This window comes from Ciona intestinalis, chromosome 1 (genome assembly GCF_000224145.3).
Source record: "Ciona intestinalis chromosome 1, KH, whole genome shotgun sequence".
In the NCBI taxonomy this organism is placed as follows: Eukaryota; Metazoa; Chordata; class Ascidiacea; order Phlebobranchia; family Cionidae; genus Ciona; species Ciona intestinalis.
This window is the reverse complement of record NC_020166.2, coordinates 531,967-558,227: the sequence shown is the minus strand read 5'-3', so window position 1 is coordinate 558,227 and position 26,261 is coordinate 531,967. Positions and strand designations below refer to the sequence as shown.

The window sequence follows — 26,261 nt, the reverse complement described above, 5'->3', positions numbered from 1 at the left end:
TCCCACACTTATCTGCAGCAAAATTGTATCACACACGACAAACTGCGGCAATTGCACGAAGATGTATTTGCAGTAAACACTCCGAACAAATCATTCGAGAAACACGATACATTAATTTGAAACAGGTTATTTTTAAGACTAACAATTTTGAACTAATTAGGCAACAGTAATTACCTTAAGCAAATAATGCTCATATATAAATCCGCACACCAGCGACTGTCGTTATACTACAGGCGTTGTTTTTAAAATTCCACACATATCTTACTAATTTGACAAAACATTGCTTGTCTGCAGTATTATGAAAACTTTGCCCCCAAACACATGCTGTGATAGCAGCAAGCCTTGATGTCATCATCTCTGCATCCAAACATGCTTAACAGCCAATACACCCTTACAGTCTCCATTCCAAATCTATGTTTCTTGACACCTTTTACCGTAAAATAAACTTACCTTAAAGGACGCTTCAATCTTCTTCGTCATAAAGTTGTTGTGACTGGCTTCCAATGTTAGATGTTGGGGTCGCGAGTTTTTTTTTATTTTTTGCCGCGACCCCAACGTTATTTTAAACGCAGGTATAGAACAGTAAGCTATTGAAACCACGCTTATTCTGTGACCGATAATTCACAACGAATCAACTTTTACATCGACATCGCTTCATTCCTCGATGTTCAGCTGATTGTACTTACCTTGGAGTTCATGACGTCATATAGTCGTCATCAGGACAAATAATTCTAAAATTTAAATTAATAGTGATTAATTAATAGTAAATTATTGGTGATAGTAAAGATTCCTCACTTATGTTACAGATTATAGGTAAGTGGATAGTGTTAGAGGTTGGCGGTTAATAAATGATTGTGGTTAAGTGTCTGAGCTTAGCAGACAATGTAGCGGAAGAATTCTACACTAGCACAAAATATTTCGATATTATATTTGTTAAAACAGATATACAAAATTTATTTCAGTATTCGTTATTATTATAACAGTCACCTATAACAAATCTACGTACAGACAACTAACAGTGCAGAATAAATAGATTGCAGTGTTTTATTTTTAGATGTTTCAAGTTAAATTATCGTAATTTACGTTAAAGTACTCACCAAGTGCAAGAATTCCTGTTCCAGAAGTCGCTTTTAAGCTAAAATCGGAAGAAAACTTAATTTTTGTCGCAGGAAACAAAAACGCAGCTTTCCCTTCAAAGGTTTTGTTGAAAAGAAAGATTTTTGGAATATTCCGCAACAAATTTCCATCCTCGTCACTGATTGGTCGGTTAAATTTTTAAAGAATATAATGATTGTTACGTCATAATGCATAAATGTAAAACGTAGATCTTTGGCGGATTAATATGGTATTAGATTTTATCTGTTTTTTTATCGATTTTGCTAAAATAAAACAATAAAATGTTAAAATTAATTATATTTTACGCAAATAATGTATCAAACATATTGTACGAGAGTAAAATTAAGATTTAAAACAACTTATAAGACGACCGCCTGGCCGGATTATATATGACGTCATTGTACATATGTTTTGTTTGTGTAAAAAACGTTACATATACGAATATTGTTATTAAATGTAACTTTGTAGGTGATTTTAAACATTTTTTAAATGTTTACTATACTTATAATGCGCCAGAAATATATCGAAAAGTTTAAAGTCGGCTTCTGGTCCACAAAACTTAAGGAACGAACACCCCAACTGCTGGTAAAGCACAGAATAGATACTACTCGTTGTCACATGCTCTCGGTAGCTTTATAAGGTAACCATCCAATGGTGATACTGCATTTATACCAAAGCCAGGCAACATACACAAACCCGTTTATCTGCACGGAAAGTTATGAGATTAGAAACCAATGGACAAAACTGGGGGCTAAAAACTCGGGATAAAAATACGTTAATCCCGTGTTGCTACCAGAATAACGGTACTACTGGAACATGGACCACGGACGAGACGTGGGTTTATATTGAAAAACACTACAGTACAAACGTGCATTGCCATCCTGTAGAATTGCTACAAAACATTTGTAAAGCAACTACAGCATCAGCCAACCATTTATAATTTACATGTTGGAAAGCTTCTCTCCCGAACATGTCTACAGTAATCATTGCTTCTGTAGGAGCAAGTGGCCCTGCATAATAATCAACAAACATGTTTATGCTGATTATTAATGTTAGAACACTTAACCAATGGAGTTATAAGACAGCGGGAAAGATGGGACACATTTTCATTATATTTGCTCGTCCCATTTGGTAGCAAACAAAGAGCATTTAAAATAATGAAATTCCTAATAAATTACTTGCGATATGATACGTAACATCAGGTATAGTAATCGACATAAATGCACTCTGCTTGTACACGTCGTAAGTATCTTCAATGTACGTAAAGGAGATACTCATCAGTAGCACTGGACCAAATAACACCAATAATAAATCCAAGTGTGGTTCGAGAGATCTTGCCCTGAGTTATATTAATAGAAAAAATATTGTAGCTGAAATATAAGATTAAATTACTTGGTTCAGGTCTAACCAAGTGCACTGTTATTTTTGATCTTATAGTAGAGGGGGAGATGGGACACCTTTACCACATACTGTCCTAATATTCTGATCATTTTTAAGGTAATTAACAACGGTCTATACTCTATATGAATCATTCATCCATCGTGTTTCTGTGATGCTCAAACTTTATGCTTAAAAAGACTGCCCCGACCCGGGATTGAACCAGGGACCTTTAGATCTTCAGTCTAACGCTCTCCCAACTGAGCTATCGAGGCAGAAGTGGCCAGTACGGGGATCGAACCCGCGACATTCGCGTTATTAGCACGACGCTCTAACCAACTGAGCTAACCGGCCGACGACAACACTTGTGGCAAACAATCACCAGAGAGCTAGGGGTTGGCATTGCAATTTATATGTTGGTCAATAGACTGCACATAATTGTCATGTAATTCAACATTAAAAAAAATTGGTTGCAATTAACTCTGTATACCACATGTTTTTACTATTTATTAAATAAATCATTGTTTTAAAATAAAAAAGTCTTTGTTGGCTTCGTTCTCTTACCACTAATACAACTATAGGTCCGTCCAGTAAGCCGACTTTTAGAAATGATGACGTCACACCCTAACTTCATCTTATGTATTGGTGGAGCAGACGTTTTTTGGTTTGTACAAGTGAATGCGCAGCGAGGGCAGCGTATAAAAGCGGCGCGGTGGTCTGAAACGTTTGCCACTGTTTACTGGCCTTTGCTGGGTAGTTCTTTCAGGTAAAGTTGCAGTTCTGTTGATGGTTTAGCATTTAGCGTTGAAATGTCTTTGCTATTCTTAAGAATTCTACAATTCTGACTTTCAAAATAAAAAAAGTGTGTTTGCTCTCCTATCCTTTTCTTTGTTGGAAGGGTTTCAAAATCACCACAGCACGGTGGTCCACTTATAAGTATAAGCATACAATTCTGGTACATTCAATATTGAACCCTTATTGGTTGTAATGGCCACAGTGGTTTAAGCATCCCGTACCTACGAACTGTTCGTTTTCAAAGCCGGACCAGCATCCAATAATTTCCACAAGTCTTTGTTTAGCGATAAGCAACCATTGCACGAGGACAAGTGTGGCTGGTTCCGCTGGAGTAATATACGTGTGTGGTCTAAAACCTTTTTATCAGAACTATCAATGAGCAAAACTACACAAGGACCCATCGTGTGTTAACATCTACCAGACGCTGTCAATTTATTTGCGTTGATTCTCAAGTAGATGCCATTAGGTCACTCAAGCCTCTACTAATAGCTTCCCCCTTAAACCCGTATAGAATGTACAGATCGTAATCTTATATGATGGAATTACAGGGGCCTAGACTTTCAACTAATTCGGTCGCAGTCGTGTTTTTGGTCGTGGGGTTGGCGCCACTGATTTTTGCGGAACATCGTAAATTGGTTTGCGGCGGATCAACCGAAGCTATGTTAATAACCTTGCCGAAGAATTACAACTTTGATTTGTCTCTTTGGTTACAGTAGCAAAGATTTGGGAAATGTGAATAATGAAAAGGCGGGGTATATAACGACAAAACGACATCGTTGAAAATACATTTAAACGGGAATTCAGTGAAGTTTACTATATAAGTACCACCTGGCACCTACGTCATCAGCGTATGACGTAACTAACTATGACATGGTGTTACCTGATACCTGGTTCTTGGTGTTTTTAAAACCTCTTTATTATCACTCGCCTGCCGGGATAAGATGTCATTATGATGTCATAGTCCTTTATTACAGAAGACACAAAACAACACTGACCGCGAAAATGTTTGCACGACGCCAGTTGTGACGTCGTAGGAGGTTATGTAAACAATGACGTTTCCTCTGATTCACAAATCATATTTTTATTTCTTCGAATATGGTAGCGAGCATCAGAATAATTAAAACAACGGAGAGAAGGGAATTAGCAGCAAAATGACAGTCGTTAAACAAGCTACGGGTAAAAACTACTTAGTAAAGTGTCAGATAAAAGTGTGGCTGCTGAATATATGTTTGTAAAGTAGAAATCTTTTATTGGATTATGTGTAGCCCAATTACGCTTCTTAAATGACAATAAAGTGCCTTGAACGATAAAGGCATGGCAATGGCTTAAACACAGAGCGTAGTTGAACCAATGCAAATAGTGGAATACGAGGCATTGACAGACGTCGACTCTCACTTATAGTTAAGTTGACGAATGATTGGCTTTTACTTTGAAGATTATGTGCTTGGTTTGAACGGTAAGTTAGAAGACTTGATTACATCTGTGTAAGTAGCTGAAAAACGAGGAGAAACGAGAGTAGACTATCATTATACCTCGTGTTAATAACCGGGAGATGATAATTGTGATAAATGGAAGTTAGATAAGACTGGTATGCGGGGTTGCTTGTAGTAGTTTAAGTGGTTGTGGGGAAGATGTATGTATGTGACCGTGTAAGGAAAGTAATAGCTTCACATGGTAGGAGCTGTTGTTGATTCACATCTGTATTGCTGTGGTTTGAATGAATGAATGAAATGGTTTAACTGATAAATAAATAGGCATAGATAGAGGTATAGATTAGGTACAATAGGGTGGGGGAAGATTGGTCACCTCTTCATTCTATTTTCTCTTTTTGTTTGGTAGTAAATATAGAACATTCATAGAGTTTTAAAACCGTATCCCCACCACTCCCACAGACCGTTTTTAATTGTTTAAAACACGATCAGCTTATTTGGATGGCCTAAATGTGTACCATCTTCCCCCACCCTGCCATGATTTTTTAAGTAGTTTTAAACGATAATGACGCTCAGATAGTGGCATTTATTTATGTATTGTACTGTTTATGCCACCGTGACGAGTGCTCATCCAAACATATTATTGGAATCAACCTATATATATGACTTGGTGGCTTCTGTCGATTTTCATAAAAAACACCCGCCTACCAATTGTTGTTTTGCTTGTATACAGAGAAAGCAAGACGTGTGCGAATCTCAGGTGCAATTAGACGCAGAAGCTTCCATTCCTTGAGGTTGAAAGTTTGCCCGCCAGGTGGGCTGTGGTCATGCAAGCCATAAATCAATGTTTAATATTCGATAGCAAAGACAAATAGGTTTAAAGTTACCTCAATGTGGGCTCAAGATGGCATAATTAGGCCAGTGATGAATGGTTTGCAAACATAGCCGGAAAGTGCGAGGTTACGATATTAATCCACTAACGATCGGCGGCCAGCTGCGTAATGCTCACCCAGTGTTTGTATAGCACTTAAAATAGCAAGGATACTATGTATGAGGGTTAAGCTGTGTTGAACCTTGGCTGACCAGTTGCATTATAACGGGCGTTTTATATAACTGTCGTATCGCTGTAAGTTTCCCATCAATTTGAAATACGAGAATTAGAAGCAAAGCTACAGAAACTACTCTAAGATAAATTTGATTTTAAGGTGATGTTTTCTAGTTTAATATCTCCCAATGGGTTGATTGTTAATTAGACCTGTTTATGCATGATGATTGACGTATGCGTCATTTTGTTTGGCTTCTCAAGCGGCATTTCCGTTTGTTTCGCTTGAGTTGTTATGCGGGTGGGAGGTGATGCACTTGCACGTAGAGAGTGAGAGAGAAAGGCTGCGTGTTGCAGCTGTTGTGTTGGGTGGGCGACATCGTTGGTTCAGTGTAATCGCTATGTGGATTGGTGGAGGGAAAGATTGAAGCTTCGTATATTAAGGAGGTAAAGCGGGCGAAGTTGGTTCTGGGAAATATGCGTTTCAACATACCAGGCCATATTAGTGGAAGGATAAGGTTGTGTACCAAGTGTATATTATACTCAGTCGATGTCGTTTGTTTACTTTTAGTGGTCGAGAGTTCGCGGCACTGTAGAAGAAGTCGTTATTTACTAAAATGTAACGTTATATCAAACGCCGCGGTAGCTTTAGAAGCGAAATAGAATACGTGGCAATAATAGAAACGGTTATGGCGTCACAGAACATAGGAATTTCGCGAAAATCGTTAGAATGGAAGTTTCATTGTGACGATGTTATACACAAGTGTTTATATTAACGCATGTTGTCGATATACTAGCGAGGCTTACCACGTGACAGCCTTATATCCTTAGTAAGCTAAAGGTGTGAAAGGATCCGTCATACGTATCCGGTGTGTACGGTGCTCGGTAAATATTATGCGTAGGTGATAACGCGCATATCCAATATTGGTCACCTATATATGGGTCCTTGTGTGTAAGGTATACGTTGATGTGTTGTTGCGTATTGGGTGGCCATTTCGGCACCCGTGTTGATATATATAGAAGCAGGGTGTGCGGAGGTGTATATTGTAAACTGCGACAAATCCGCTGGTACAAAAGGCAGGGCAGCTATTTTTCTCAGCGTATAGCAAATGACTTTCCTGCTACACATCGGTTACTGTAATTCTACTCGTGTAAACATCCAGCCTATAATCATTACACAAGTAGATTATATCTTGGCGGGTTCTCAACGATTTTCTGGATAAATAAGACGTTATCGAATATTGTTGCATGGAAGTTTATAACTTATTCCTCTGTAACGGAAACTGCAGTAATATGCAAAAATGACATGAAGTAACGGAAAACGGCATTTGCTGGGCTAGTTTTAATATAGTTGCAGCGTTTATTGGATAAACGCAAATATAACTTGCCGTGTATTTATTTCTAAATAACGCGGAAGTTTTTAAGACCTGGGTTTCCGGTTTCGATTGAATACGAGTCGAATAAACGATGAATCGTCCTTTCATTGCCGATGTACCGGCACACTTTGAATGGGGGTCCCTTATAAAGGCAGAGGTATGCAAGCGCATCGTGATGGCTCACTTCACATGAAAGAAACATTCGTTGAATGCGGAGAAACGATTAACACAGGGGGATCAATCAAACCATTGAAGTGACGCATCTCCGGTTTAAATGAATAGTCGGCGCTTGTTTTGCAATTATCGCAATACGACGTATGAACCCATACTTTCATGACTCATAGGCTATTAGGCGCTGTATATTTACTCTTTTAAATAAACCACGTTATTTAACACATCGCTTCCAGTATTGCTGAAAAAGTTTTGCCAAATTTCGCCGTAACCACTTAGTGACGTCATCAAGGAGTTGTATCTTACCGTGGCATGCTCGTGAAGTTATACCACATAAAAGTTACCACTCAATATTCTTACGTCAATCATCGTGGAATGCTGGCTTTGTCTACGAGTGTACGCGTCTCCCGCTATTTCTCGGGCGATGTCGTTTGTTTACTTTAGCGGTTGAGTGTTCGCATCACAGTAGGCAATGTGACGTCACAATAGGGTTGTTATTTACTAGAATGCAACTTTATATCGAACGCCAGAAGCTTTAAAAGCGAAGTATAAGATGCCAAAATAATCGAAAAAGTTTCGCAAGATATATAGATTTTAAGCGAATGGTCAGTGAGGAAGCTGCGTAGGTAATGATATACTGGGTCTTTGGACAAAACGGGAAATAAGCGGGCGTCTTGGATCCCTGGAAACTTGGTTATGAATCGAAACGCCATGAAACTTGAGGCTTATGTTATAAGCGGTTGAGTGATATTGCGCGGGCCCCGCTGGTGGTACGTTTGTATTTAATCGCACTGTGGGATGAAAAGTTAAACTGAAGATGTATGCGAGTTAGTATATAACAACAGACAGTTCAATGTCACCATTTGCTTGAATAGGTTGCTGTTTATTCTAAGACCGTTTCTAAATATGAAACACCAGAAAAGGCTTAGGTTAAACACGTCTGATACGTTAAGTTGGCTAAGTGGGTTTGCATAGTTTAAGTTTTTGGGGTTTATGTAATTGTTTTGCTGAGCAGCTGCTTAGTTAAGTTAGGATGTGGCAATAATCAGCGAACGCTGGTGGAAATTGCCCTTACGTGCTGTCTAAGACTATTAGTCCTGGGTTTGATAAACTGGGTGTCGCGAATATTTTGCTAATGTGGTAATTCTTTATGAAAAAGTTTGTTGCGTTTCATTGTAAAAATAATAATAAGTTTAAAACTTGAATGTGACTTTGTAACCTTAATTGGTTCTTCGCTAAGCAATTAAACGTAAAGAACGGGGGCTTTTACGGAAAGTTTCTTGATTGAATTATATCATTGTTTTTTTCTGCAGCATACACGCGTCGTATTAACGTCAAATCCAATTGATTCAATTTAAGACGCCTCGGTTCAATTAAGCTTTAATGAGATATATTAACCTTGGGAGCCAAAGCCCTTGTTACAGACACGGTCTTGCTGTCTCTTTAATTACATGTTTGCCGCTCGGCGCACCGCTCTGCTTGTCCGGCCTTTCAAAATTTCAAACTAAATCAATTACTTGAAATATTTTATCGATCACGGATTTGTAAAATCGACCTAGCAGACCAGTAGTCTTCGGCGCGCTGTCGAGCAACCATTTGGGATCAATTACAGCTTCACCGATATTGAAGATATAGTTAATCTACACACATAATCGACTCGCGTAGTATATTTAGTTAATCTATAGCAATCATATTACACAGCGATTTAACTTTTTTTAAACTAGTAAAACAACTAAGAGAACGAAATTAACGTATAAACGACAACCATGTTTATACTATTCATATATATACAAAGTTAGGGTAAGATGGGACACCTTTTCATTCTATTTTCCTGTCTCACTTGGTGGTAAACAAAGAAGATTCAAAGAATTATAAAACCGCATCTTCACGACTACCATAGACCGTTGTGAGTTGTTAAAACACGATCGTGTTAAAAGGTGTCTCGTCTTATCCCACGCTACTCTGTATCAAATAATTGGTTCAAAATTCATGACTATATTAGAAGCTTTTTAAGCCAAAACAACTCAACAAACAGACAATGGATATAACGTTAAACGTCATTCATTCCGATACGAATCGAATAAAGTTTATAAAACCAACGGTTATTATTTAACGTCTGCTTTATAATTGAGAAGATAAATAGGTGAAGGTTAAACCTTGATGTTAGGTCGTTGGTAACAATGTTATCCATATTAAATCTCAAGTCTTCAACTTTCCCTCTGGTTATATTACTCACCGTATTTACTGTGTAAATAAAACGATATTGGAAAAGCACTTGTACATCGTCATTGGCAAACGTGGCTACAGTCAGCTATGTACATGAGCCATCGTTTTGATCGCTTCCTTTCACAATTAGTTCGCTCGATTGAAGCAGTAAGCGTTGCTTTTGCTATGTGTTGTGTACAATACAGATTATGGCTGGTAGTTACGCTTATTCAGTTACTACATATGTGGTTTATAGCTAGTGTTGCTGTGTTGCTACTACAGTTATTATGCGTAAGAGAATATACAGTACAGTGTATGTAGTGTCCCTACTATGAGGATACTGTTTCATAGTAAAGCACCATATGCCGCAGTTCATATACAGCATATTAATGATTTATTAAAGCTTTGATACACAGCATAATGTAAGTTTAGCGCATGTATACGATGCTGTTTAACGGACTGGACTGTTTCATGTTGTACAAGCAGCGACGTTGGTACCAGCATATGCAGTGTTTAACTAATATTAGTACATGACGTATAAACCTACCAGCCAACTGTATCCGTTTAAAATTTCCTTGTAACCGCTCCCATGATCGAGTTACGATGATTCCACTCCTACATACTAATCTACTACTATGGGACGCCAATGAATATCCACGTTGTACAGAAATAGCCACATATGGTTACCTGTTATATATTGTACACGGTTAATGTTTACCATCTATTAGTTAACACGGATAAGTTAGACGCTTTATTTTATAACCAGAAGATACGTTATGCCTAGTCAACAGCAGCAACAGCAGCAACATTTCTAGTATGATTTTTAAACCCAGCGATTTATTTTACAAGTTACAAACAGCAGGTTCCCTCACATATAAATAGGCAAATACAGTCTCATTATATAGTTACTGCATGGCGGATGAAACGTTTATAAAACAATAAAACGTTTATTAATAAAGTAATTTGTATTCCAAAACCTTTCCCCATCATTACAAGCATAACGTTATATACTTACAGGTTTAACAATAATGTTGTTGTACAAGTTAGTTAGGAACATGCTGCTATCATCACTTCGTTAAAACACCGTTAAAAGATGGCGGGCAATTATCATGTCATGTTGGCCGTGGTGAGTGATCGTTTATACAAGTTATGTCAACTTGACGCTATTATTGGGCACGTATGTTGTAGTATGTACTAACTGGACACGTATGTACCTAATGGGGGTACGTATGTACCTGTCAATCATTGTCAAACGGTTTGTGTCCTTTTTTGTCAAATGAACCTTTCTCTGAATAGTAATTCCCCGAACGTTAACCACAAGATTAAACTAGAATGTTGGACTCGACCTCTGTAACACAACATCTAAAAACCACTGCTGTATATTTATCGTAGCCTTTATACAAGAATAGCTTCATTTGTTACATTTGAACAAAGATATTAAAATTTTATTATCTGCTTATAACGCTCGTTAACGCGTGGTGATAGACACCTATTGATATAAAGCCTTGATATGTATACATACTGTACAATACATGCCGCATCAAGTTTAATATGTGTACAATACATGTCAAATCCCCGTTTCAAAGCTTCGCGGTCTTGGCAATCAATCCATAAAACATCGCCCGCCAAGTTGAAAGCATTACAATGATTGACAGCTATACTCAAATTGCTCAGAATTTCTCCCAATGCACTTACCTCAATAAAACGACGCCAACATTCTACTTTCTCCCTGTCTATGTGGACCACCCTACTATATACTTGTGTACAGCACACTCGTTTATAGAAGGGTTGGTAAGCAATGGGGTCATGGGGTTACTTAGGTCCTCTGTCTGGAGGTCATATTACACAAGGTCAACGGTCAAAGGGTTAATGGGTTTTTGTTTATCATGTTTCGTGACTTTCGTATAAACAACAAATACAAATACGTTGATTATTTTTATTTTGTGTGCAAATATAAATGAGGCATAAACCTATTGTCATAAATCAGTAACTTAGTATTAACGTATGAACACTGGGGTTGTATATCCTTTACATCCAGCTTTGTAAAAATGTCATGTCGGGAAATTCCAAGCCACAAATACGTAGTGGTGGAAGTGGTTTTGTATTAAGATTATACGGGCGTATGATTTTTGTAAGGAAATCAAATGATTTATTATTCCATGTGTTGGGGGTAATGAACCAGCTCGGGTTAAAGCTACTTATATCGTGATTCACTCGTATATATACTTATACGTTTACTACGTTAACAGTTGTTCATCATACACACCACCAAGCTAACATGGGCTGGTTACAATTGCATCAGTCGTTGTAGTTGTTCGTTGTTAGAAGGGGAGATCGTAGCTGATTGCACCACACTTAATTTCACCAACATACCAGTACCGGAGGCTTACCAGGTAAACTATATATTGTATAACAAGTGAAATTAGCTGGAGAGAGACAGGACTTACCAACTGAACGACATGCGTGAAAACACGCATTGTATAAAATACGGAAGTGTTTTATTTTAATCCGACACCTGACATTCACATCAAGGCTATGAATAACCACATATCTATCCAATGTTACGAACATAATCCGCTTAAAAGATTTGATTCAATCAATTTTTTTATTTTGACCACCAACGTGTTCAATCCGCTACTATAACTAAATAAATAAAAACTACATAACTTGTAAGTTGGCACAAGGTGGATTAAACGCAACACCCGTGTTATAACGACTGTCGTTGCCCTGTCATGCGAGGGTAACTAAACGGCGTTCTTTTATACAAAAGCTTGCACTGTTGACGATTCCACTTCATGTCCCACATTTTATACAGGTTAACGAACTCGTGATGGATTTTAATCATATCTCCGTCCTCAAGGCTCATGCTTTTATCATGTTCACGAAACTCACGATTATATCATTAAGGGGGAATCGAATGCGAGTAATTGAGACTGGAGCCTTCATGGGACTTGACAGGTAATTAGCGGTTTATATTGAAGATACCACGCGTGGCATGATTTCCCTTAAACCAGTGTTTCTCAAATTTTGTTCGTGACCTTTTCAGAAACACTCAACACCCGTGGCTCCTCCTGCTCCACCAATAACATATCCCACATTTTCAAACATATTTATATCTGTTATTTTATTCACCACTTTGTAGCAATCAGCCTCTAAAATAAACAGGGCCATGAGCAACTGGTTAAGAAAATACCTCCAACTGTTCTTATTTTATCGTCTACAACATATATTGACTTCAAGTTACGGATTTAAACTGTCAGAATATCAAATTTCCAACGTCAACAGCACATATTTCGGACAGGAACTTAAGATTATGAACCAGTGTAATGTTTTTGAACTGAGTGATGTGTAATTCCGGGTGTAAGTTATGTGATGGTTGCAAAAGGCATAAGCTCATGGAAAACATACGATCCTGTTTTAACTCTATACCTCAACAACGTATTGTAGTGATCCATACAATCCTTTAAACGTGCCCAATATCTCCGTAATGCGGCCATTATTTACTGAGACGTGTATTACAGTGATTATCGGATTGTAAAGGAATTTTGCCCAACGTAATATTAACATACATGTCTACATATGTGCTACTTATAGCTAAGTGAAGCAAATATCTTACATAAGTATGTGCTGCGTTGGAATGGCATTTACAATTTACATTATGCCACCGATTTGTCTAAGTTATTACTTACGCTTACACTTAACGTAACCTAGCAATTCTGTATGTACAAGACTATACGATATGAGACGTAATGGAATCTGAGATTTTAAGCCATAGTTGGCCCATTACCCCAACATTCTATATATGTACATTCTATATGGGTGAGGTCCTGCAGTGAGGCACACCATGCTGGGACCAGGGATTTAGACCAGAGTTGGCCATTACCCCAACATTGTATATGCACATTCTATTCTATATGGGTGAGGTCCTACAGTGAGGCATGCCATGGGACCTGGGATTTAGACCAGAGTTGGCCATTACCTCAAACGTAACCTTGCTAGACTATACTTAACTATAGCGATAGATTTATTTAAATCCCAAAACCGACAAGTGTGAAATTGCAGATCAAAGTTACAGAGGTTGGATTTGTCACTTAACCAACTGAACATGATTCCCACGCCCGACCTTCAACTCCTATCCCCAACCCTCGCCTCGCTATCACTATCCTACAACGCACTTCGTAGATTACCATCACAGCTAGCAGGGATGAAGAACTTGGTTGAACTTGACGTTTCTCACAACTCGCGCGTTTCTGTTTTGCCGGAAGGTAAAATTTTGCTTCATAACATATTCTTGTAATTTGATCTCTTCGGTTAATTTAACCAAGCGAAGAGACGAAAGTGTATTATAGTGTGGGCCGTATACATGTTGGATTAATGTACCGTATGCCCCCGATTGCTAGTTATCACGTTTACAGATATGCCGGTTATTATAAGTAGAATAAAGTTAAAGTTTTCAACGAAGCATGGCGGCTAACGCGGCTTATGCACTTTTACCGACTTAGGGTTAAACGCTGTAGCAATGTTGACGTAATGTCCATTTTTAGATTGTTTATTTCTCCAAACAGCATTGTGAGGTAAACAATGCCCTATTGTAAACGTCATTTCCGTTCACAGGTATTTTCCCGCCATCCCTCCTCATACTAAACATCTCACACACCTCAATCAGCAACTTTAGGCGGAACGACTTTGATAAATTAACCGAACTAAACGTCCTTATCATGAGCGACAACATGGCGTCGTGGTCGGTCAACTTTGAAACCGGTATTTTCGACAAATTGATCGCTCTTCGATATCTTGATCTTTCCCATTGCAATTGTAAACGACTACCTGCTGACAGTTTTACAAAGTTGTCGAAATTAACGACGTTACTCCTCCGTGCGAATCGCATTAACAAGTTACCGATCTTTAAAGAAACTTTAGAAGTCTCCACATCGGGACCAACCACCACATCGGGACCAACTACCACATTGGAACCAACTACTGCCGAGTCGAACTACTGGGACAATATAACTACTGTGGTTTCTTCTATAAACTCAACGGTTCCTTCTACAAAGTCTACCCCAACCACATTTGCCCCGGTTATGGAGAAATGGTTCAACCCGATGCTGCAAACACTGGATATGTCAAACAACCGACGACTCACAATAACCGACAACGGCCACATGTTCGCACCCGCCATGAACATGCTGGAATTATCAAACACTAAAATCAACGTCATCGGGAGTGATTTGTTCTCCAACCTAAAGAACCTTCGATACCTTGGCTTGTGTAGGAGTCGTATCATTGAAGTGTCAACCAATGCTTTGACCAACTTGTCAAACCTCACTCGGGTGTGTTTATCAGGGAATCCCCTAGACCGCATCCCGGTACTTCCCCCTTCGGTGGAAACCGTAAATTTGGATAAAACCCGCATCGTGAACCTGACATCATACAGCATGGGTGACCTCAACAAACTTATTGAGTTAAACTTGACTGCAGGTAGCCTACATGACGTCACCGATGACGTATTTATAAACATGGAGCATCTGGTTAAGGTTAATCTTTCCTCGAATGCCATGACGAAGATAAATCAACGTACATTCTATATAAGGTAAGTTACTTGGTGGGAAGTCGAAGTCGACATTTTGCGGGGTAGTCGTTACAACACAGGTGCTCTGCTTTTACCTCGTGCGCGCTTACAAGTTACCGTGTATTGCGGGTGGGGTATTTTATGTATACCTGAAAATTTGAACAACCCATTGGTGACCACTTGGTTGAAACAATTGGTGTTAAGTGTCTTGCCTAAAGACAAATATGCTCCCATTGTTAGTATTTCTGCTGGATAAAACCTGAACAGTGTTCCTGAGTAAAATATGGTCAGTGTTCCCGAGTAAACTCCCATCTCCACAGATCTTCGTCACTACAAATTCTCGATCTTTCCAACAATGACGTCAGCATGATCCAAGATAACGCGTTCTCCTCCCACTCCGGGCTTCGAACCCTCAACCTTCGGGCCAACCAACTTGACGAATTAACCGAACGAACCTTAAAAGGCTTGCATGGCCTTGTTGAATTGGACCTGGCTGATAATGGGTTGATTGAGATTGCGCCGTTCGCTCTCAAGGAACTCACCAATTTAGAGGTAGAGTCTTACTAGGTTGGGATTTGAACCTATTACCACTACTGGAATTAATTTTTTCAAGTTACACTTTACAATTGTTTGGTTTTGTTGATCAGTAAAAATACACGGCACACCTAAGCCATGTTTCAGCACATCAGTGTTTAAAGTAGTCTACAGCTTTATCGACACCAACCGTGTCGCAAGATAAGCCAACAATACAAGACACTATACTTTATACAACGCCACACTAAACGTACATTCAACGCCGCCATTTTAATTCAACTTCCCCACAGATTCTGTCCTTGGAAAACAACGAGCTTGAGGTGATTTTCGAATCTCAATTATCGCAATGCAGCAAACTATCAAGGCTCACCCTACATAACAACCAACTGCTGATTATTCACCCACAACGTTTACCATCTCTAACCATGCTACACATCGGCCACAATAACCTTACAGAGTTTCCCCGCATACGAGCGCCGTTGCTCGAATCGATTGACGCTTCGTATAATAATATACAGGTAATGGTTGACCCGATGGCCTACTAAAGATATCTTTAGTTGACCCCGACTATTTATGCTTTATTTGGTAATGCGTATATAGGCAATTATAGGCGCTGATATAGTATATGTTGCTTAAAATGCGTACCACTGTATTTGGTCAAATTTACCCTATAGTATACATTTTAGTTCCCATATCGTGACTGTACGACAGAACCTTATAGAATTAAAAGTCGAAATACCGCCGGCAAAAATAGGTTACGCATTCATACAAATACTTGAGCCTTATAAGTTTTCCACAGTAAACATGTTGACCATAAGTTATTCCCGCGCAAATGTCGTCACTTCCTTTGCTTATGTACAGGTTATTGTTTTGCAGGAAATGACGTATGGGATGTTGGAAGGCTACCATGGACTGTTGAAACTCGATTTAAAAAGCAACCCCATGCTCGATGTCGACTACGCTGCCTTTCGCGACGCTACTAACCTAACTGAGCTTAACTTGGCGAAATGTATGGTTGGGTCCTTTGTTGACCAGCCCATGCCTTCACTTAAGACTCTTTTCCTTGGCGAGAACAGCATTACTGAGATGAATGACGAGTTCTCTTTCGTGTTGCCCTCCTTGATCAGACTTGATATCTCGTTCAACAACCTGACCAACATTAACTCAAGTATCTTGGACTCTACCACCTTGGCGTCAGTTGATTTCACTGGCAATAACTTTATATGCGACTGCGAGCTGGTGCCGTTCGTGGCTTGGGTGAACAACATGAACGAAAACCTTCACGTTATAGTCCTTGGATCGCCCGAGTACATGTGTGCTGGTCCTGCATCGGCAATGAGCCAGGCAGTACTGCATGCTGTGGGCGAGTTGGATTGCACACCGCCCAAACCGTCGCCACAGAAGGGGACAATAGCCATGGAAGTTGTACTTGCTGTGGTGGCAACAGTCGTCCTCCTGCTGTCAGTCACAATCGCTTGCTACTGCCGCAGAAGAGTTGCAACCTCTAACGCGTCATCCGCGTCATCAATGGATGACACGTCATCAAACCAAGGCGTCTCGCTTCACTGCTGCGAGTGGATCGCTGTTAACCTTAGGTCACGCGCAATCATGCGTGGTAGGTCACGTGAGAGAGTGACGTCAGATGACGAAACCAGGGACCTTATGAACGCGACACCACTCGCTTCGCCTTTAGGGGAAGACGCCCCAGAACTCCTGTGATAAAATCTCCTCACTCCTGGTTTCGAACCTTGTACCACTCGTTGTGGGGTGTGGTATATTAAGCAGAGAAGGCCTGCGTTATGAGTTCCAGTCGTCGAAACATAAACACTGTAACTTCCAGCGCTGGTGTTCGAACCTATTAAGTCTGGTTCACACCCCAAACTTTTCCAAGGTAACGACGTTGGCCTGTAAGCAATATCCATGAAGTGTCTTTATATGTGTTCTTGTAATTCATTCACGACCATGTCGGCCATAACTGGGTCTTTGCAAACGTTAAAGCCCAAATTTCCCAAATCCATAAAGAAGTTTGCTACCTCTGTGTTCGGACAACAAGAACATTACAGCGTTGACAGTATTACCCAAATAACTACCAGTTTTAACTTTTATACAAGTAAAATTTACTCAATACTCCGTGTGTGTAGTATGAGTGTCCCGTCAACTCAAACCCCGTCAGCTTGAAGCCTTGAAGCTGTGGTTTTTAATCGTGGGGTCGTTTATAGTACGTACCAGTTTTTACAACTCCCACAAAAGCCACTTAATACGTTGTGTATGTTTTCCTTGCCCTCTTTTTCTTCACTGTGTTTCTACGCATGCCAAGGTGTTATCATGACGTCACCGACTCCCTTTTTCTTCAGTTTCCAAATCTCCGCTGTTGCATTTTATTCGTTCCTGCCACGATGTATACGGATTTTAAAATATACATTTCTTTGTTAAACATGGTTGGGCAAGAAAGTTGTGTCCATGAGAGATAAGGCTGTATCTGTTTCAACACAGCTTTGCAAAGGCAGGGTTGTATGCAGTATTAAGCTACGAGGGGTTAGATTGGGCGATGCTGTGGCACAGTTAGGTATACAGCGTTCGTCTCTCAACCAAAGCGTAATGTGTGATGCTCTAATGTATTGAGCAGACTTAACAGCTTATGCGCCACTTTGGTGAAGACAATCTAGGGTCGGGACTTGGGATGACATTCATTCATTCTTTCTTTAGACGTTTTCATTGGAATTTAAAAACAAAATACGCGCCATTTAATCGGAGGGGATTTCCCTTTTGCGTCATGTTACGACGTCACGTGCGCAAATATTTCTGGTGGGGACGAATCAATTAATTGTAGCCACAATTGCTATTTGTAGAATTCTTTGCTATTAAAGTATCTATCTTTGAAAAGTAATGTTATACATTTATTCACACTTAAAACCGCAAATATCAAATACAGTTCAGGAAAACTTGGTAGGTAAAGTTTCATTACCCAATTTGGTAAAGTACAACTTGTATATTACTTCAGTTATTCATAATTTTACAGCAGCCAAAATGCATTAAACTTCAGTACATGGTATATGTTGTGTGTACAGTATATTTATTGTGTGAACAAAAGTTTGCCCGTCTGCCGTGTATATGAATAAAGCTCACGACAAAAGTGTTTACATTGCAACTATACTGTTTACCCTAGGAAGCTTCGAAGCTACTTAGAAGTTTTGTCGTCTCTGTTGTTACAGCTAAGTCATAACAAGAGTATTATATATAGATTTAGGCTACAATATTTAGGTGTTCCAGTACATGTGTTTTAACTATGGTGGATTATAACGAAGTTCTTTCATACAAAGTTCATAAATGTTCAAGTTATTCAGCAAACTATGTACCAGAGTAAGTATATCTTTGTTGTTGATTATATTACACATTCAATTTGTGTGATTTTACCCGTTTTTACTTATTAAATGGAGCAGTAGCAGTTGTTTCATTCTTTTTGTTGTTTGGTGCAGTTTCGTTGAGTGTTTCTAGTGGATCTTTTCCTTGGGCGCGATAGGTAACAGCTTCAACCCAGTGGTCAGTAAAGGGTTAACAAAAACAAAGAACCTATAGTGCCACAAAGTTACATACATGGTAACTCGTAAATGGCCACGAGCTGTCAAAAACAGAACATCCGTCTTATAACGACTGTCATTGCCCCACCATGCAAGGATAAATAAGTTACGTACGTGGTAACTTGTAAGCAGGCACAAGGTGTATGAAACAGACCACCCGTGTTATAACAACTGTCGTTTATTTTTTTCGTTTATTTGTTGTTCATCATTAATCTTGTTGTTCCAGTAACGTTCTAGTGAACAAACCAAACCGTCAATCATCTCGTTGGTCGTCAGGAACCAACTACCCCCCACAATTCCTTGTTCTTAAACTCACCGAACCAGCCGTTGTATCTTCGATCACGTTCGGGAAGTACGAGAAGACACATGTCTGTAATCTCAAGAAGTTTGAGGTGAAACTGGTGTTTCATGTGTTTAGGAGTTAATGTGTTGTAAGCTATTGTTTGTGAAAAATGTTTATTGAAAAACTGGTGTAGAGTGCAGGGGTATGGGAGTGAACTCTTTCTATTGACAAATATGTTAAAAATCAATATCGGTTTTCAAAATTAAAGACATTTATTTGTGTAACATATATGAAACCAAACATTCCCTCAATATTAGCAAAATAGGTCGGTTTACTCTTCTGAAGTTTCTTAAGAGGAAAACCAAATAAATAGAAAACAAAGTGTCTGTACCAGATGAAGTATATATATGAAGAAACAACACGTGTTAAAAAAATGCATAACAGTGATAACACTGACTTTGTTTTCAGTTTGTTACTTGTAGTGTGCATACTTCTATTAAAACAACATTGGAGGCAATGTTTAATATTTGTTGACAGTTTAATATCTTTGTCAGCATGAATGTCATTGACAATAAAGCAATGCAAACTAACTTACTAGCTTTAATGCCTGTATAATGTTGAAGACATATATGTTGCAACAAATTCATTGTTTGCACCCAAGGTTAAATAAATACAGCAATATTTCTGCAAGGTTGTATTTTACTTGTGATGTCAGCATTCATATTGTGATGTCATATTCCACCCAGATACATGGGGGAATGGAGGAAAACAATCTTATTCTTCTTTTACAAGGAGGGCTGAAGAATGATAATATACCAGAAACATTTTCACTTAAACATAAAATTGATGGCAAAGAATTCCCGTGCACATTTATTAAGATTGGTGAGTTTGTTTAAGAATGGTTGCAGCGTACAACGACAGTTGTTATAACACATCTACGCATGTGTTCTGTTTCATACACCTCATGCTCGTTTATGAGTTATTTCAGCACTTGACTAATGCTGTAGCTTTACTTATGTATTTCACTGAGCCATACAAACATATACTGATATACACTTTTTCATTTATCAACAGTTCCCATATTATCATGGGGTGCTAGCTTCAACTTCAGCATTTGGTTTATTGAGGTCCAGGGAAGCAACAACGCGGAACTTGTTCAATCGTGTTTGCAATGGTACTTCAAGGTGAGGGTTTACCATGGTGGATTGTATTGTTGGGGGTGGGAACTTGAGTGACCTTGTTTTCTATCCATATTGTCGATTTTTCAGTTGATATAGTGCTGTTATTTGTGGTGGCTACATGAGTGTTAGTTAATGAAACTAACCACAGCAATTTCCACAAAGTTATACTGTGGCAGGAAAAGTGACGTGGTATGCTTTACCTGTATTCAAGTTTAAAATGCATATTTATTACTTTTGAGTATAACATTGCATCCTCAATATCGAGCACTACAGTGGTAGGATAAGCTTCCATGGCAATTATGTTGCCATGTGAGATCAATTTCATAGACTGAGCTTTATTATAAAACTTTGAACCAATATTGATGTTTTTGGTCCACAGTATCGTGAGCGTGAGGTTGTGAGGTTATGTTTGAAACACTTCCGTCAACATAATTACATGGGAGCTTTTGAAAGTTTGCAAAAGAAAACAAAGATCTTACTTGAAGACCCCTTGCTATCCAACCTACACCAAGTGTTGGTGTGTGGAAGTGACTTTGAATCTACAGAATCTGTCATTGAAAATGCAATCAAAGGTTTTTTTGGATGAGTATTAAACTTATATGTAAGAAATCCATTGAATGACCGATCTTCTGCCAAACAAATTGAAAGAAAGTTTTCTCGCGTTCAAAATACACAAAACCAATAGAATAAAGGATCTAGATGTTAGCTTTAAATTTATGTTAGAAATTAGGTTGGGGTTTTTAAGAAACTTTCAGAGCCGCAACACCCTTGTATCCTTTGGATCTGTTTGTAACATTCTAACCGACATTATATTAATCTACATTTGTTTGCGATACAACATATTATTATCTTTTTATAGACGGTATGTTCAGTTCCTACATTGGAAGGCAAGTCTACAAACCCAAGTGGACGTCGATTGTTACGAAGCGAAGGGATGGCTGTGGTGAACACCCGGGTATGAGGGGTGGACACCAGATGTGTGCCGATCATATTAATAGTAAGTTGGCTGGGGTTTCTAAACTACACAATATTTCCCTCGTTGTACCCAGTATTTATTTAAAATACAGTTTACCAAAAAAATTGTAATTTTTTTGGTATAGTTTTAATTTTTTTGATATTTCGGCTTTTGTACTGCCTGGTAGACTCTTTTTTAAGGGATATGTCAACATAGGGACTACTGCTTGAATAGAATATTAAACCCTTGTTCCACACAGATATATTATACTTGCTTGGTGGTTGGAATGGTGTTGAAGACCTTGCAGACTTCTGGCAGTACTGTGTACGTAGTGGTGTATGGACATGTATATCACGTAACACAGCAAGTGATGGGGGGCCATCTGCAAGGTCGTGTCATAAGATGTGTATCGACTCAAAGAATGGAAAGATATATACATTGGGAAGGTAAGAGTTATATATGGGCTTTTATATATGCAACCCATGATCATATATGCGCAGTCTTAGGTGTGCCTATGGACTTTTTCACTTATAGTGATATGTCCTTGTCAAACCAGCTTTTGAAAACTTATAAAACAGAATCCTCCTCTTAAAAATAGTAAAGCAGTCGCATTATTGTAATTTAAAACCAATGTAACACAATTCCTGTGCAATATTATTTAGGTTATTCAGGTTTTTATCGAGCACTGTTTGTTTTATACTCGGCCATTTGCTAATAAAACTCATCCGAACCCCTCCTTTTTAAATTCCTGGATACGCCCCTGAAAACAAGGGTGCTATTATATGTTTTAACTCCCCAGTTTTATGCCTAAAACAGCTTTTACCTCTAAACTCATTGGACTATAAAACTGCCGGAGATATTTAAACGTGGATTTTAGTATTTTACGTGCTCGTGTAACCTCAGGTATCTGGATTCAATCAAGCGGAACCATCAATCGGTTGAAAACGACTTCCATGTTTATGACATCACACAGGGTGCATGGAGCTTGATATCGAAGAATGTTTCAGCGGCTGGTGGTCCCAAACTTATATTTGATCATCAGGTGGGTGACCCACTGACCCTACTTTCAATTGAAATTACTTTGATAAAAAGACACCATGTATGGTACTGTGTATTAAACATCTTTTGCTTTCCAACCCAAGTCTAAAGATAAAAGTAACTTGACAGTAAGCATGAGGTAAAGTCAGGTAAAGTCATGTAAAGTCATCATGCCAGAGATGCAATGTGTCATCTGTTTAGCAAAAGCCTCTAAACATTTTATCATATAAATATACACCAATATATAACTGTTTTATAATTTCCCACAGATGTGTTATGATGAGCGTACGCACACAATATTTGTGTTCGGTGGTCGCATACTAACATGCGCCACCACCCTGCATGGTGCTGGGTTGGGTCCCACCCATGATGAGAGACCCATACCTGAGTTCAGTGGTTTATATTCATATAATGTCGACACCAATACATGGAGGTTGCTAAGGGAAGATTCGGGAAACGCCGGACCACAAGACATAAGATCAAGGATAGGGCATTCAATGCTACTCGATTCGGTTGGTATTATTTATTTAAAACTGTGCAAAAAGATTTTTTTACTTGCTTTGGTTTATTGTATATTTGTAATCTGTCGTTTGTGTTTGGCCCAAATTGCTACCACATGCTACGATGTTGTTACAAGTATTCCAACTTGTAATTTGTGTAAAACTCTGGATTTTGGTGGCTTATTGCCCTTAATTGTAATTTTATAATATATATCAATCATGGAACTGTATATAATCTTATAGAAATCATCTGTGTTTTTCACTCTTTGTTTGTTTCTCTGTTTTACTTTTAATCCTTGTATATCCTTACAGAAGAACCACCGGCTTTACATCTTCGGTGGCCAGCGGTCCAAGGAATACGTGAACGACTTCTTTTACTACGACATCGATCGTGACCAGGTTACCGTGCTTAACGATGGAACTCGTAAAGAACCCGGACTTCCACCATCGGGGTTCACACAGAGAGCAACCATCAACTCAGATCTTGGGGAGATTCATATGCTCTCTGTGAGTTGTGGGTTTTGTATGATTTCTATTGTGTTGTGGTATTGCTTGTTAGTATTGCCTTTTGTATGCTGTCTATACATTATGTGGTAGTTTATTCATATGCTGTCTGTGAGTTTGTGTGTTCTCTAGTGTTTTGGTGTTTTACTAGTTCATATGTGTGGTGTATATGTCTGTTTTTGTGGCTTTGTATCGTAACAATATTAATGCTGTTACTGCCATCCATGATAATAAGTATGTGAGAATAAATTGCATTTTTCCCAAATTCACAATTAATTCCTTTGCTGACCAACATTATAATAATCTCTCCATTTCCAGGGTTTGAGCAAGGATCGTGAAAAGCGAGAGGAAAACATGCACAACTCTTTCTGGGTTTACCTCATCCAGGAGAACAGGTGGTCTTGTATTTATAAGAATAATGTTCCATCTAATAATGGATCAAGCCAAGATATAAGAACTCACTTCACGATAAGCAAACCAACCCAGTTGTGCGACTACGAACACACCAAACAGGAGCCTTGCCCAAGATATGCTCACCAGCTTGTGTATGATAATGTTCGACAGGTAAAAAAAGTGATTGTTATGAATACAGCATGCAGCTTGTTTCTATTATATCGTTTGTTAGTGTGTATCGTTGGTTAGCTGGCTGAAGTTTGCAGGTTGTCTACCCAAAAAACGCACTAGGTGAACAAGTTTCTATCAATTTTACCATTGAGCAAGGCTATCAATTTTACCATTTAAAATGAATTGGTAAATAACCTTATGTGTCGATTGGAAAATACTAGTTTCTACTTCATATACAGATAATACCTTAGTTATAACTTATACATTACATGCAGGTCCACTATATGTTTGGTGGCAACCCTGGTAAAACTAACCAACCCAAACTAAGATTGGATGACTTCTGGTCACTTAAACTAACCAGGCCTACAGAGGATGATATATTAAGGAAATGCAGGTTTGTGTTTATTCTACCTTCGGTGGGGCTTGAACCTAGAGTCTCTGTGTGTGGTTTATATTCATTGGAAATATTTATCCTTGCCTGGCTAGTTTGTACACGATACATTGTGGTTGTTTACACAGTTTGTGTATGTGAGTAACCAAGTGTGGTTGCTTTGTTTATTACTGTAAATATCATCACTTCTTTAAATGGTAAGGGAACTCGCATTATTATCACCCACATAGGCAACCAATTCTGTTGAAGTTGTTTCTCCCTTGCTCAGGTACGCCATCCGCCGGCAGCACTTCCGCGAGTTGGCCGTCCGCAACCCGGTGTCTGCGCTCGGCTTCCTACAGACGAGAGTCTCTGACGTAGTTGACCACAATGACGTCAAAGAAGAAACAGAATTTCGGTTTCTGACGTCATCATTGTTTGGCGACGGTGACGGTTTAGACAGTGACGATTGTGACGAAACAGACGACACTAACTCTACTTATCTTTACACCGATTCAGACGAAGCGCGCGCGGGTAGAACAGCGGTAAGCGCGTGTTGTTTTATAATCAATATAACTTACTTATCCTCGCATGGTGGGGTAACGACAATCGTTATAACATAGGTGTTCTGTTTCATACACCTCATGCCCGCTTACAAGTTACCACGTATATAACTTTGTGGGTGATTGTTTTCTGTATTTTGCACAAGCAATAAGTGACTACTGGGTTTGAGCAATTGCTATTAAGTGTTTACCCAATGACACGGCCACATTGGTAGCAGCGACGAGCCTCGAACTTATATCTACTTTAGGCTACAATGCGCCTTAACCACTACCTCGGTGCTAGAATGTAACTTACCCTTACGTTCCAGTTGTTCGACTCCCTTGTCAAATACTTTCCGGACAGGATGACGCAACCACGGGGAAATCTAATCGATCTCATCTCGTTTTAATTCAACACAGAAATCATATATACAGGAATCATGGAGATATTTTTTCAATACAAACTTGCGATCGTGATACTTGAGTTTTAGATTGGATATGTCTTTAGGATCCAATGTAGGGTAGTCGGATATAGAGTATCGGTACGAGTCAGTACTATTTAATGGAAGTTATGCTATTGAAGTCAAAAGTACGTCTGGTTTACCAATTTATAGGAGACATACCCCCGCAATGGTAGTTGCGTTAGGCTTCTATTATCTTCGTGTGAAGAAAGCGCTCTAACTAACCACTGTGACATTCATCCACTGCCATAAGCCGAATAATTCTGAAGTATAAAATTTAGGCAGAATATTTTACAAGATTTGGAGGATATAGCGCACTGTAATATTCAATTAAACGTAAGCGGTAATGCTATGTAAGACTCTTTAAAATATTATGCTCCCCTAATACCTCGCTTCAAAATAATGACTTATTTAAATACAACCGCCAGTAGTTGGGGGTAAAGAGTGAGATTGTTTTATTTATAAAAGACGGCAAACGTTGTATTTGTGTATGTTGCTTTGTACGAGTATAAGTATGTAATGGTATAATTGGAAAGTTAAATCACGATTGTCATATTTTGATAACGTACCAGCGTATATAAAAACGAGAAGTACTGACATCGTAGTAATTGTAACTTAACTTAAAACAAAATGTTTCAGTAATTTTCATAGCGAATGCATTGAACAAAAA

General features: G+C 38.8%; 2 protein-coding genes and 2 non-coding genes across 4 annotated transcripts; 2 read left to right on the top strand and 2 right to left on the bottom strand.

The window, feature by feature from the left end:
• Positions 1–2,695: 2,695 nt before the first annotated feature.
• On the bottom strand, positions 2,696–2,768 carry trnaf-gaa. The gene has a single exon. It is a non-coding gene; the product is annotated as a tRNA-Phe (tRNA).
• A 5-nt stretch (positions 2,769–2,773) lies between these two features.
• trnai-aau lies at positions 2,774–2,847 on the bottom strand. The gene has a single exon. It is a non-coding gene; the product is annotated as a tRNA-Ile (tRNA).
• A 7,713-nt stretch (positions 2,848–10,560) lies between these two features.
• Positions 10,561–18,045, top strand: LOC494375 (toll-like receptor 7-like). The gene is given in 8 exon segments (NM_001245043.1): positions 10,561–10,638; positions 11,762–11,905; positions 12,328–12,470; positions 13,575–13,777; positions 14,127–15,102; positions 15,402–15,633; positions 15,906–16,133; positions 16,492–18,045. Coding segments are annotated over 8 exon segments (2,802 nt in total). The 5' UTR covers positions 10,561–10,605; the 3' UTR covers positions 17,335–18,045.
• Positions 18,046–18,807: 762 nt separating this feature from the next.
• LOC100178284 (muskelin-like) lies at positions 18,808–25,607 on the top strand. The gene is made up of 14 exons (XM_002130158.4): positions 18,808–18,975; positions 19,420–19,585; positions 20,223–20,358; positions 20,551–20,660; positions 21,037–21,229; positions 21,517–21,654; positions 21,872–22,058; positions 22,516–22,654; positions 22,920–23,162; positions 23,463–23,657; positions 23,973–24,218; positions 24,494–24,612; positions 24,878–25,133; positions 25,460–25,607. The coding sequence occupies exons 1-14, from the start codon at positions 18,902–18,904 to the stop codon at positions 25,538–25,540; spliced, it is 2,283 nt and encodes a 760-aa protein (XP_002130194.1). The 5' UTR covers positions 18,808–18,901; the 3' UTR covers positions 25,541–25,607.
• Positions 25,608–26,261: the final 654 nt, after the last annotated feature.